Source organism: Pan troglodytes, chromosome 1 (genome assembly GCF_028858775.2).
Source record: "Pan troglodytes isolate AG18354 chromosome 1, NHGRI_mPanTro3-v2.0_pri, whole genome shotgun sequence".
NCBI lineage: Eukaryota > Metazoa > Chordata > Mammalia > Primates > Hominidae > Pan > Pan troglodytes.
This window is the reverse complement of record NC_072398.2, coordinates 224,255,321-224,269,486: the sequence shown is the minus strand read 5'-3', so window position 1 is coordinate 224,269,486 and position 14,166 is coordinate 224,255,321. Positions and strand designations below refer to the sequence as shown.

General features: G+C 44.7%; 1 protein-coding gene across 31 annotated transcripts in view; it reads left to right on the top strand.

Annotated features, from left to right (window-relative positions):
• CAMTA1 (calmodulin binding transcription activator 1) overlaps nucleotides 1–14,166 on the top strand; it is a 981,226-nt gene that overhangs the window by 940,175 nt on the left and 26,885 nt on the right. For 17 of the 31 annotated variants that reach the window (XM_016953313.3, XM_024356099.2, XM_016953308.4 and 14 more), the window contains 5 exons: nucleotides 3,649–3,800; nucleotides 7,543–7,739; nucleotides 8,132–8,210; nucleotides 8,456–8,771; nucleotides 9,160–9,683. In XM_016953313.3, the coding sequence (XP_016808802.2) occupies nucleotides 3,649–3,800; nucleotides 7,543–7,739; nucleotides 8,132–8,210; nucleotides 8,456–8,771; nucleotides 9,160–9,683 (1,268 nt within the window). The remainder of the gene's footprint in view (nucleotides 1–3,648; nucleotides 3,801–7,542; nucleotides 7,740–8,131; nucleotides 8,211–8,455; nucleotides 8,772–9,159; nucleotides 9,684–14,166) is intronic. The other 14 variants (XM_054662341.1, XM_024356107.2, XM_024356106.2 and 11 more) reach the window with 1 other exon arrangement.

Sequence of the window (14,166 nt, the reverse complement as noted above, 5' to 3'; positions counted from 1 at the left end):
AGATTTCTAACGGAGAGGCATGGCATCTGGAGTAAAGACACCAGCGCAACCTCTGTAGTCATCTTGTGTTTTCTGCTGGTGGTCACAGGATGAGAACGGCCGTGTGCAGGTTACCCCACACAGTGTGTATTCAGAGTTACCTCCCTGCGGGGAGTTGCCACTGAGTGAGACACTTAGTGGCAGGATCCTCCAAGTTTGCCTGTGTCTGTCCATCCATAGTTGTGCAATTGGAAGGAAGACGTTATTTTTCGCTTTAAAAGAGGAAGTATCTTTCTTGCATTGTTGTTCCTGGAAGTAGTTTATTAGAAATTAATATGAGGAATCTTTTTTTTTCTTTTTTTTTGAGACAGAGTCTCACTGTGTCACCCAGGCTGGAGTGCAGTGGTGCCATCTCGGCTCACTGTAACCTCCACCTCCTGAGTTCAAGTGATTTTCCTGTATCAGCCTCCTGAGTAGCTGAGACTACAGGCATACACCACCACACCCGGCTAGCTTTTTTGTATTTTTAGTAGAGACTGGGTTTCACCATGTTGGCCAGGCTGGTCTTGAACTCCTGACCTCAAGTGATCTGTCTCAGCCTCTCAAAGTGGTGGGATTACAGGCGTGAGCCACCTTGCCTGGCCAGAAAATAATATCAAGATTCTTAAAAAGCAACCTTCCTCTTGCTTTTGTGTTTTAGTAAAGTAAAATCAGTTTGATCTGAAGTGAGGACTGAACTGCTGACTGGGTATTGACTGTCTTTTGAGTAGAGCTAAGCTTTCTAGAGAGTGAGAATATTGTCTCCTTCTGGTAAGACTGCCTCATGCCTATGCATCTTTTCTTCCCATCACCCTTCCTTCTTCTTGGCGTATCTGGTTATACTCCCAGCCCTGGGGCCAGATAGATGGGTTATCTCCATGTGCCTCAGTTTTCTCATCTGGAAAATGAGGATAATAACAACACCTACCTCACGTGATGGTTGTGAAGAGTAAATGAGTTAATACCTGCACAGTGACGCGGTGGTGTCTGGTGTGCAGGAAGCATTCTGTGAGTGCTATCTCTGCCTGTTGTTTTCTCTCACATGGAACCGTCGTACGCTTTGCTCGCTAGTCTTGGAATTTATAGTCAGGATGGTAAGGAGTGGTGATAAAATATTTCTTCTCCAGATTATCCCTTTGCATGATTCAGATGACTGTATTTTGAAAATAGTTATGTTCTCAACAGTTGGAGGAGAAATATGTGGTCACAGCTGTTCAGTCAGCTTCCACAGACATTGACTTCATTTGTCTAAAGATGATGGTGATGGCAAGCATGCTAACCTAGGATTTATCATGTTCTGAGCACTTACATAGATTAACAGCCCTCTGAGGTAGGTGTAACTACTGTCCCCATTTAAGGGTTGAGGAAACGGAGGCATGAAAGGTTTTGTTCTAAGTTCAAAGCTACACAGCTTTTATATGGCAGAGCCAGGGCTCTGCACAGCCATTCACTGTCTGACTCCTGCACACCTACAGCTCTATCGTCTCCTGCGTCTCCTGCTCTCCCTCCCTCTGTGCTCCAGCCACACGGTCTTCTGCTCCCTGAAAGCCCTGCCTCAGGGCCTTCGCATGTGCTATTACCAGGCCTCAGTTCTGGACATGTTTGGCTCTTTCTCATCATTCTGAGCAAACTCGAAGTGTCACCTTTCCTGACTTGTCTAAACTCTGTCCCCATCCCATCCCTCCTTATTACGTTATCCTGCCTTCTTCACTTACCAAGGTCTGCCTGTGCTAGAGTAGGGAGAGACCTCCCCTCTTCGCTATTGAATATCTGGCACAGTGTTCCTTAAAATTTGTGAAGTGTGGCCAGGCACGGGGTCTCACGCCTGTAATCCCAGCACTTTGGGAGGCTGAGGTGGGCAGATCACTTGAGGTCAGGAGTTCAAGACCAGCCTGGCCAACATGGTGAAACCCCGTCTCTACTAAAAATACAAAAAAGATTAGCTGGGCATGGTGGCATGTGCCTGTAGTCCCAGCTACTTGGGTGGCTGAGCCAAGATAATCGCTTAAACTCAGGAGGCGGAGGTTGCAGTGAGCCAAGATCATGCCATTGCACTCCAGCCTGGGCAACAGAGTGAGATTCCATCTCAAAGTCTCAATCTCTCTCTCTCTCTCTCTCTCTCTATATATATATATTTAACATATATATGATATATATGTCATAAGCGTATATAGATATACATATGTGAAGCGAGCGTGGGCATGATTGATTTTAACATCGATTTAACTCCTCTTATGTACATGGATAGGTGACCCAATTCTAACATGTGTATGCTTGTGTGTGCATGCACATGTGTGTGTAAATGCAGGAATGTGGAGAGACGTGTTCTAATCTTAGTAAAGTGGTACAGAATCACAACGTGTTTTCTCTTTGAGTTTCAATCCTAGCTCCAACAGTAATTCCTGTTGTTTCTCTGATGTAGAAGTGAAGTACCTATTTATGTTTGTCTCTGATGAGACATGGGTTAAAAGAAATGTGGGGCTGGGTGCAGTGGTTCATGCCTGTAATCCCAGCAGTTTGGGAGGCCGAGGTGGGCAGATCACGAGGTCAGGAGTTCAAGACCAGCCTGGCCAACGTAGTGAAACCCCGCCTCTACTAAAAATACAAAAATTAGTGAGGTGTGGTGGCAGGCACCTGTAGTCCCAGCTACTTGGGAGGCTGAGGCAGGAGAATCACTTTAACCCGGGAGGCAGAGGTTGCAGTGAGCTGAGATTGCGCCATTGCACTCCAGCCTGGGCGACACCATGACACTCTGTCTCAAAAAAAAAAAAAGAAAAGAAAGAAATGTGGCTGAGTACGGTGGTTCACACCTGTAATCCCAGCACTTTTGATTCCTTGAGCCCAGGAGTTTGAGACCAACCTGGGCAACATGGTGAAACTCCATCTCTACAAAACAAAAACAAAAACAAAAATTAACTGGGCATGGTGGTGCACACCTATGGTTCCATCTGCTCGGGAGGCTGAGATGGGAGGATGGCTTGAGCCTGGGAAGTGGAAGTTGCAAATAAGCCTAGATCACACCAATGCACTCCAGTCTGGGCGACAACGTGAGACTGTCTCAAAAAAGGGTGTAATAGTCTCAGGCACTGAATGATGCTATTCCTGAAATAAATTATAAAAGCTAGAGCTTGGCTCAGAAAATAAAATTTAAAACAATTTTTTTTGGTAAAAACTCAGTGTTTTGGTAAAAGATATACTACCTTTTTTTTTTGGTCTAACATACCTTCCTTTCTTGCTGTGATTGCTTTCTTCTACTAGTTTAATTTAAATTGTATTTATTTATTTTACTTGCTCTAGAGGGCTCTCTACCAGATCTCATGTCAGGGTTTCCGTTGGGGAATTTGACAAAGAAACTGGGGGGCAGGAACCTGAACCTCTTTTTGATCTTTGACAAAAAGAGAATTTCTGGTCTTTTATCCAAGAACTTCGGGCTGCTGAAGGTGCCACCATCCTGTGTGAGGTGGTGACAGATTCACGATCGTGCTGGGGAACTCTGGCTGGCGGAGACCTCTCTGGTTTGGTGAAGTTACGGACGGCATTTGGATGCTGGTCCCGCAAGGCTGGCGAGGCCACGTGTTGACTGCTTTTCTTCCAGAACACAACCTCACTCTTCCTCCTGCTCTGCCCTAGATAACCAGTTCAGGATGTCCATCCTGGAACGACTGGAGCAGATGGAGAGGAGGATGGCCGAGATGACGGGGTCCCAGCAGCACAAACAGGCGAGCGGAGGCGGCAGCAGCGGAGGCGGCAGCGGGAGCGGGAATGGAGGGAGCCAGGCACAGGTACGAGGCGGTGCTGATGCTCAGCTCCCATTTCGCTTCATGTTTATGGATTGGCGAGGCAGTGGATGGATCACAGGCCTCTTCTCTGCTGCTGATGCTGTCCCTGTATTCAGGCAGAAGGCCTGAGGGAGTACTTTACGGTACCTGTGCTTTTAAGCATTATAATCTGTGCAGTATGGAAGAAGCCTTGGAATGTGGAGCTTCTCAGTTGTTTACCCCCCTAATCCTTAAGTTATCTCTATTAATCTCAGAATTCACTACTAAATTACAGGGCAGTGGGAATTAAGGACAACCAATTGAAAAATAGAGGCTGGCTGGGCATGGTGGCTCACGCCTATAATCCCAGCACTGTAGGAGGCCAAGACGGGAGGATTGCTTGAGCCCAGGAGTTCAAGACCAGCCTGAGCAACATACTGAGACCCTGTCTCTATAGAAAAAACAATTTTTTTTAATTAGCCAGGCATGGTGGGACATCCCTGTGGTCCCAGCTACTCAGGAGGCTGAAGTGGGAGGATCACTTGAGCCCGGGAGGTTGAGGCTGCAGTGAGCCATGATCACTCCACTGCACTCTGACCTGGTCAACAGAATAAGACCCTGTCTCAAAAAGAAGAAAAAAAAAAAAAAAGGCCAGATGGTGACTTAGATCTGCTAGGGTTCAGAATTAATTTAGAATCTTCCTACTTTCTATTCTGTATTTTATCCCTATCTTAAGTATAGGTATAAAACATAATTGAATTCAGTAATTCATAAGCCTTTTATAAACTCAAGGTCAGTATGAAAAGAGCCCAGAGAAAGTGTTTATGTAATGATTCAGTGTAGAATGACATTATACATTACAGCCTCTTTCACAAACTTTCTGTAAGTTCCATAAAGAATGTATGATATTGCCAAGTACGAGTAAATTACCAAACATTGTTTCAGAGTCCCATTGGTCTTGAAGGCTTTATATACATTTCATTTAGGAAGTTCATTTTTGGGAAGTCTCCCAGGGAGAAATTATTTCTCAGGGGACCCTAGAGATAAATTTAAAGGAACTGATGGTATTTCTTATCTCCACTACTCAGCCGTTGCAAAAAAAACCTCAAATAATGCCCCCTCTTTCTCTTCAAGACAAATGATGATTTCCTTTACACAGTTAAGTTTTTAGGTGAATATTTTTGGTTTTATGAACCTCATAAATATCAAGTTTAGTCATATTTTAAATAATAGGTTAAAAGAACATCGTATGCCACACCCAAAAGGCTAGCCTCCTTCCTCCCCACGTTTTCATATTGCTCCCCTGTCTTCAGAAATCAGCAGGAAAGAAACAACTTGGCACACAGTAGAATATTATTAAGGCTAAGATAGGCTTCTTTTTTTTCTTTTTGACACGAAGTCTTGCTCTGTCGCCCAGGTGCAGTGCAGTGACACAATCTTGGCTCACTGCAGCCTCCGCCTCCGAGGTTCAAGCGATTCTCCAGCCTCAGCCTCCCAAGTAGCTGGGATTACAGGCATGGGCCACCACGCCTGGCTAATTTTGTATTTTTAGTAGAGACGGGGTTTCCCCACCTTGGTCAGGCTGGTCTCGAACTCCCGACCTCAGGTGATCCACCTGCCTCGGCCTTCCAAAGTGCTGGGATTACAGACATGAGCCACCGTGCCCGGCCGATAGTACTAAGTTTTATAAAAGAAGTAATCATTGTTTAATTTACCTCATGGCTCACATAAGAGATCTCCTTAAAATACTTTTCCTTTCACCAACAAAAGTGGCATAAAAGGAATGGTATGTAATGTCATTTTAAAGCTCAGCCACTATGCAGCTGGCTCAAACACTATGCAACTGGCCTAGAATCTCATCCCATATTAACCACTACTGAATATCCTTTCATCAGTTTAAGTTGCCTTCAGTAAATGTCCGTGTTTGCCATGCGGGATAGAGACATGGCTGTTTTTGTTTAATACAAAAAAAAAAAAAATTCCCTTTTCGTTCACTCTGGCCATTTCCATGTGCTCATGAATGTGTCTTGTGTGTGTAGAATGGCTGTGCCTTGGCCTTTTGAGTCAAGGTCAGTTTGCGGCATGTTGGGATCACCTAACTCTGCTCCTGTAGGTGTTTTTACAGCTTTGATGAGGCTGAGATAACAATCCCATCATCTGCCTTTTTTATTTTGGGAGGCATTTTTTCCACATTTAAAAATAAAAATCAGCAAGGAGCCATAGTATTTCTGTAGTAAGTAAAGTTTATGGAGTTTATTGCCAGAAAAAAAAGTACTTTTTAAGTAACACCAGAGATACAAATTAGCCTAGAGGTGCCATTTATTTGGGGGAGTGTTAAACATAAAACTGCTATCACAGAGACTCACATAAGCTGTTGAACTTACTAACTTTGATTTTATTTTTCTTCCATTACAACTGGTTCATAGGAAGTAACCCATGTGGTTAAAATTAGTAAACTTCTCTTTCCTATAGCCCTTATTGTTATTAATAACACTTAAATTTCAGGATCTCTAAATGCTTTTCTCAGTATTCTTTTTACTTTACATAAAGGACTGGATTATTGGATACTTTTAGTCATTTCTTTAAGGAAAAAACAGTCCGCATCTAAGTGATCTAATTCTCCTTCAGAAGAAGCAAGAGGCTGGGCGTGGTGGCTCATGCCAGGAACCTAGCACTTGGGAGGCTGAGGCAGGCAGATCACTTGAGATCGGGTGTTCGAGACCAGCCTGGCCAACATGGTGAAACCCTATCTCCGCTAAAAATACAAAAATTAGCTAGAAATCGCTTGAACCTAGGAAGCAGAGGTTGGAATGAGCCAAGATCGTGCCACTGCACTCCAGCCTGGGTGACAGAGCGAGACTCTGTCTCAAAAAAAAAAAAAAAAAAGAAAAAAGAAGAAGAAAGAGAGTGAAAGAGCCGCTATACCCGCCAGTGGAAACATTAGGAAAGCTACTCTGCTCCACTGTCTCACAACAGTTTACTGCCTACAGGAAGGCTAGAACCACTTTTTTTTGTTTAAGGCTGTGTACACTTTCCCCAAGACGAATCGGCATGAAGTTCCTAATCAGAGTGTCAGCCCTAATAGATAGACTCGTGTCTGTAGAGCTGTGGACTTCAGAGAAGTGCTACTGAGCTGAAGCTAAGCACATTCTAGTCTCAATTTCATGGATGGTTCTTGGCGGTTTGGGTTTTTTTTGTTGTTGTTGTTTTTTGAGACAAGGTCTTGCTCTGTCACCCAGGCTGGAATGCAGTGGCGCGATCACAGCTCACTGTAGCCTCAACCTCTCCAGGCTCAGGTGATCTTCCCACCTCAGCCTCCCGAGTAGCTGGGATTACAGGCACCCACCACCACGCCTGGCTAATTTTTGTATTTTTAGTAGAGATGGAGTTAGGGTTAGGGTTGGCCAGGCTGGTCTCGAACTCCTGACCACAAGAGATCTGCCCGCCTCAGCCTCCCAAAGTGCTGGGATTTCAGGCATGAGCCACTGTGCCCAGCCTAAATTTTGTACTTTTTGTAGAGACAGGGTCTCACCATGTTGCCCAGGCTGGTCTCAAACTCCCGAGCAATCCTCCCACCTCGGCCTCCCAAAGTGCTAGGATTTCAGGCATGAGCCAGCAGGCCCAGCCAGTGTTTCTTTATTTTCAGTGTTTTATGTTTTCCGTTGTGAGTTTCTAATCGTAAAGCATTTGTTTCCCCTACATCGAAGCGCTGATGGGGTCGAGGGCCTTTAGTCCTGAGGTCATAACGTGCGCTTTTTTGTGACAGTGTGCTTCTGGGACCGGGGCCTTGGGGAGCTGCTTTGAGAGCCGTGTGGTCGTGGTATGCGAGAAGATGATGAGCCGAGCCTGCTGGGCGAAGTCCAAGCACTTGATCCACTCAAAGACTTTCCGTGGAATGACCCTACTCCACCTGGCCGCTGCCCAGGGCTATGCCACCCTAATCCAGACCCTCATCAAATGGCGGTAAGGCTGTGGTGCAGCTGGCTGGGGGTCAGCCTCGCACGTCCTCGCTCACATTCTTCCTGAGCACTGCCACCCGTGGAAGAAATCTACCCGTTCAGACCACTTTATAGCCGGCGAGCAAAGGGCTTTGTCCTTGGACAGTTTCCAAGGGAGTTTTATAAACTTCTTCCCAAGAAATACCCAGAGAGATAAGAATTAAATGTTGGACTTGTTATTTTCTTTGGACCCCTAGCCAAATGGAGCGTCCACACTGCCCTGGGACTCTCTGTTTCTTCACCATGGGGATGTTATATACCCAGTTGGGTTTCATCTTGGTGGGGTTTTATAATATTCTGGTGTTTCCTTTTAACGGTGATGAATAGTGTGGTAATTTCTGGTGCTCTCCCTTATAGTACAAAGCATGCAGATAGCATTGACCTGGAACTGGAAGTTGACCCCTTGAATGTGGACCACTTCTCCTGTACTCCTCTGGTAAGGAATGGATTCCTGTAGCCCCCCCTTGCTGTTCTTCCAGTCTGGCATAGGATTTGCCTGGTTCCCACCGTTGTCTCTTGCTGACACATGGCATGTTTCGGAGATACTTTGGGATGGGAATCTTCAATGGCCCCACCGAGATTGCCAGCAAGGACCAGTTTGTCAGTTGGCAGCAATGGCAAAAGTCAGGTCTGGTCTTGACCTCTGATTGACAACGCTTGCTGTGTCTCCCTGTCTTCTAGATGTGGGCGTGTGCCCTAGGGCACTTGGAAGCTGCCGTCGTGCTGTACAAGTGGGACCGTCGGGCCATCTCGATTCCCGACTCTCTAGGAAGGCTGCCTTTGGGAATTGCCAGGTCACGGGGTCATGTGAAATTAGCAGAGTGTCTGGAGCACCTGCAGAGAGATGAGCAGGCTCAGCTGGGACAGAACCCCAGAATCCACTGTCCTGCAAGCGAAGAGCCCAGCACAGAGAGCTGGATGGCCCAGTGGCACAGCGAAGCCATCAGCTCTCCAGAAATACCCAAGGGAGTCACTGTTATTGCAAGCACCAACCCAGGTAAGAATTCAGAATCATGACATCTCAGAGCTTGACAGAGATCCCGTTTGCTTTCATGCAGCTGCCCTCAGCAGAGTCCATAGGATAGTCACATACATTTCAGATTTTTTGTTAATGTTTCTGATTTTTCTTTAAGAATGCCTAGTGCTGCCCCCTCCCCCAGTACAGAAGAAAGTAGCAAAAGTTCTATGTTCATGCAAGAAATACATAATTTTGGAGGAGGAAGATCTGAATCTGGTGTATGCTACTGGGGATATTTAAATGTTAGGGACGTGTCTTGAGTTCCGGCTTTGCACTTTGTGTCTCTCAGGCATAGAGAAAGTGTTGATTCTTGAGGATTCCTAGTTGTATCTCCTGTCCTGACTATCCTTTCTACTGTACTTTTCAGAGCTGAGAAGACCTCGTTCTGAACCCTCTAATTACTACAGCAGTGAGAGCCACAAAGATTATCCGGCTCCCAAAAAGCATAAATTGAACCCTGAGTACTTCCAGACAAGGCAGGAGAAGCTGCTTCCCACTGCACTGAGTCTGGAAGAGCCAAATATCAGGAAGCAAAGCCCTAGTTCTAAGCAGTCTGTCCCCGAGACACTCAGCCCCAGTGAAGGAGTGAGGGACTTCAGCCGGGAACTCTCCCCTCCCACTCCAGAGACTGCAGCATTTCAAGCCTCTGGATCTCAGCCTGTAGGAAAGTGGAATTCCAAAGATCTTTACATTGGTGTGTCTACAGTACAGGTGACTGGAAATCCGAAGGGGACCAGTGTAGGAAAGGAGGCAGCACCTTCACAGGTGCGTCCACGGGAACCAATGAGTGTCCTGATGATGGCTAACAGAGAGGTGGTGAATACAGAGCTGGGGTCCTACCGTGATAGTGCAGAAAATGAAGAATGCGGCCAGCCCATGGATGACATACAGGTAAAAAGCAGGGACAGGGTAAGCCTGCAGAGGCCGGTGCGTTCCAGTTGCTGTGATCTTTACGGTCCATTTCCGAAGGTTGTGTCATTTTCCTCCCCGCGAAGCCTTCGAAGTTGGCTTTGTGCAGAACATCGTTGGAGTATCTTCTTTCCTTGGGGCCACATTTTCATTCGGTGAATTGGGCACCGGGAGTAGGGTCTGAATACCAGTGACCCCGGTCTCAGCAAAGCCTTCCCTCTTTGTACCAACTCCTCAGAACTCATTGAGGACCCTACAGTACGTCATCTGCTTCCTTCTTGCATTTAGGTTGATTGATTTCACTGTTTTAAGTACTAGTTACTAGTCAGAATATAGTCAAGGCCTAAAAATAGCTAGAACAGGAAGCCCGTGGATAGATTTTGAATTATCTGAGTGATCTTGATCGGCATAGCTATCATCTAGCCATTGTAAAGGGCATATATGGCGTGAGGCTCTCACGAGGGCAGCGAAATATTCCTAAAGCTGATAATTGATTGCCCTTATAATAAATCTAAAAATTCCAGAATCCTTTCAGGACCTTAAACTTGTTACGGACTAAGAGAATATATACCAAAATAAACTTGACATTAGGCTAATAAGCAAATTCCATCTATTAAAATATGTAGGGGAGGACCATAAGGGCAGCCTAAAAACATGTTTGAATTCCTCTCTTTCCAACTTCCCATTGATGCAACCTAAAACAAACGTAAAAGGGAAAAAAAACGACTCAGAATTCAACAGGGCACCCATGCCTGTAGAAGTGATACAAGGAGAGGGAGGTGTGTGGAGATCATATGTCCTGGTCAGCATATCTTGGGAGAGGCCTGATTTCTGAGCCATTCCTGCTCATTGCATCCCAGGGACCCCTTCATGCCAGCCCTCTGCTGTTTGCAGAGGATGAGAAAGAAGCTTGCATGCTCACCAATGTGTTCCCATTTCTGGGGAGTTGCCGGGGGCACCACTTCTGACCTACCGTATTAGTCCATTCTCACGCTGCTGATAAGGACATACTCCAGACTGGGGAATTTATAAAGAAAAAGAGGTTTAATGGACTTACAGTTCCACGTGTCTGGGGAGGCCTCACAATCATAGCAGAAGGCGAAAGTCACATCTTATATGGTGGCAGGCAAGAGAGAATGAGAGCCGAGTGAAAGGGGAAACCCCTTATAAAACCATCAGATCTCAAGAGACTTCTTCACTACCACGAGAACAGTATGGAGGAAACCACCCCCGTGATTCAGTTATCTCCCACTGGGTCCCTCCCACAATACATGGGAATTATGGGAGCTACAGTTCAAGATTAGATTTGGGTAGGGACACAGTCAAACCATATCACCTACCGACCACTGCAGTTTCCCTACCACAACACATGGGAATTATGGGAGCTACAGTTCAACATGAGATTTGGGTGGGGACACAGCCAAACCATATCACCTACCGACCACTGCAGTTTCCCTACCACAACACATGGGAATTATGGGAGCTACAGTTCAACATGAGATTTGGGTGGGGACACAGCCAAACCGTATCACCTACGGACCACTGCAGTTTCCCTACCACAACACGTGGGAATTATGGGAGTGGCAGTTCAACATGAGATTTGGGTGGGGACACAGCCAAACCATATCACCTACCGACCACTGCAGTTTCCCTACCACAAACACGTGGGAATTATGGGAGCTGCAGTTCAACATGAGATGTGGGTGGAGACACAGCCAAACCATGTCACCTACCAACCACTGCAGTCATGGGGAGGACTGCCCAGAAAAATCAAATAATGTTTTAGACAAGAGGCTGGTACATTTCTTCTATAAAGAGCCAAGTAGTGAATATTTTTAGGCTCTGTAGGCCATACAGACTTTGTCCTAGCTACTTAATCGGCCCTAACAGCACCAAAGCAGCCTTAGCATTAAACGGAGGAGTGTGGCTGTTTCCTAGTAAAACTTTATTTACATAAACAGGCAGCTGGCTGAATTCAGCCTGCCATCATTTGCCAAATCCTGTTTTACACAATTCCTGATGGAACCCACACCAGACACCAAAACTGAGCAATCTAGAACTATATTTATAAACATAAATATCTAGGAATAAGTTAGATTACATCGAAAATCAGCAGCTCAAAAGAGAGGAACCAATTGAGCATCGAGAACAGTACCATCCACTAGACCTTTCCACAGTGGTGAACGTGCCTTCTATCCATACCACACACCGTGGGAGACACTTGGTGCCACATATGGAATCGGGCACTTGATCAGCATGGCTGTCGTCTAGCCATTGTAAAGGGCATATGTATGAAATATAGCCAGTGCAACTCAGGAACTGGGTTTCTAATTTTATTTAAGTTTGAATAGCCATTGGATAGCGCAGCTTTTTAGAAAGTGGCCTTCACTGAAACAGAGTTCATGCAGGAAATAGAAAATAACCTTTAAAAAATCCACTTCCTATTTTCACAGATCTGTTAGAGAATAACATCTTGCCAAATTAAGAGCATGTGTCTATGAAAAAAGCAGCAGTCTAAAGAAAGTTTTTTAGCCAAATGAGAAGATAACACTTAAAAATAATGAAATAATTTTAGAAAAAGTGGCAAAACCGTTCATAGAGGAGTGAACAATCAAACAGTAAAACTGAGCAATTATCGATAGTGTGGTATATGTGAGAGGAATTTGTTAGGAAGGGACTCTTTAAATAGAAGACGAATAATGTTTAAACGATCTCCTAGAACTAAAATTCTAAATTATTTTAACAAAACCAGGGAGTGTAGGGAAATGAAGAGAGTAAAAGTGTATGAAAGCTCTCGGGTTCAGGGACAGTAACAGATTTTGTTCCACTCGTGATATAGATAGATGTGCGCTGGATAGGCTGAAATATGCTAGTTAGAAATGTTGGCCGGGCGCGGTGGCTCACACCTGTAATCCCAGCACTTTGGGAGGCCGAGGCGGGCGGATCACGAGGTCAGGAGATCAAGACCATCCTGGCTAACACGGTGAAACCCCGTCTCTACTAAAAATATAAAAAATTAGCCAGGCATGGTGGCGGGCGCCTGTAGTCCCAGTACTCGGGAGGCTGAGTCAGAAGAATGGCGTGAACCCAGGAGGCAGAGCTTGCAGCGAGCCGACCTCGCACCACTGCACTCCAGCCTGGGCGACGGAGCGAGACTCTCTCTCAAAAAAAAAAAAATGTTAAGTTGGTAGGTAGCATAAAAACGGGCTACAGAAGGACAGGTGCGGTGGCTCATGCCTGTATTCTTAGCATTTTGGGAGGCCAAGGTGGGAGGATCACCTGAGTTCAGGAGTTCAAGACCAGCCTGGCCAACATGGTGAAACTCCGTCTCTACTAAAAATACAAAAATTAGCCAGGTGTGTTGGCGGGTGCCTGTAATCCCAGCTACTCGGGAGGCTGAGGCACAAGAATTGCTTGAACCTGGGAGGTGGAGGTTTCGCTGTGTTAGCCAGGATGGTCTCGATCTCCTGACCTCGTGATCTGCCTGCCTCCACCTCCCAAAGTGCTGGGATTACAGGTGTGAGCCACCATGCCCGGCCTCGGGTTGTTTTTTTTTTTTTTAAATAAAAGCAGGATATACTATATGCTACTTGTAAGAAATACAATCAAAATGAAATGAAAGAGAAACAATGAAAATGAAATGATAGATAACAGCTATAATAGATAAACAAGTATAAAAAGAAAGATAAAAAGTACAATTCAAGGCAAATTAATGTGTGTGTGTATATATACATATATATATACATACAGTTTATCTAGAAGATATGACAGTTATAAACTATTGTGCACCTTGCACCATAACCTTGAAACATTACAGCAAATACTAGTAAATACAAAGAAATGTGGACCCACAATCACAGTGTGCTACTAACACACATAGCTCAGAATTTTTCAGATCAAGTAGATACGAAAAGCATATGAACAAGTTGAACAACAAAATCAGAAGGCTTGATTTCATATATATTTACTATATGATAGATTTAATATATGATATACTTATATATAACTATATGTGTGTATGTAGTTAATAGACGTTGCAACTACGTATAAAATTGTTCTTTTCAGGTGTCCAAGGCATGTTTATGAAAACTGCTCATATACTAGGACACGAAGAAAATTTGAATAAAAATCCAAAGCTACCCATTTAAAGGCCGTCTTCTCTGAGCACAATCCATGAAATTTAGAAATGAGTGACGTGACTTTTCAGGTCCAACTACTGAGAACGTTACTTAAGATGTTTTTACATTGTCACATGTTTATAAAATGGAGGATTTAGGAAAGTGATTGTAGAGTGATAACCTTTTAGGCTTCAGAAATTCCACCTTACTTTTAATATATTTGAATACTTTCATGGAAAAAGAATAAAGCAAGATTTACTTCCTACCGTTTGAGTCACAAATCAAGACAGCCAATAGAGAAGGTGAAAGAAAGCTGCAATTTTTTTTTTTTTTTTTTTTTTGAGACA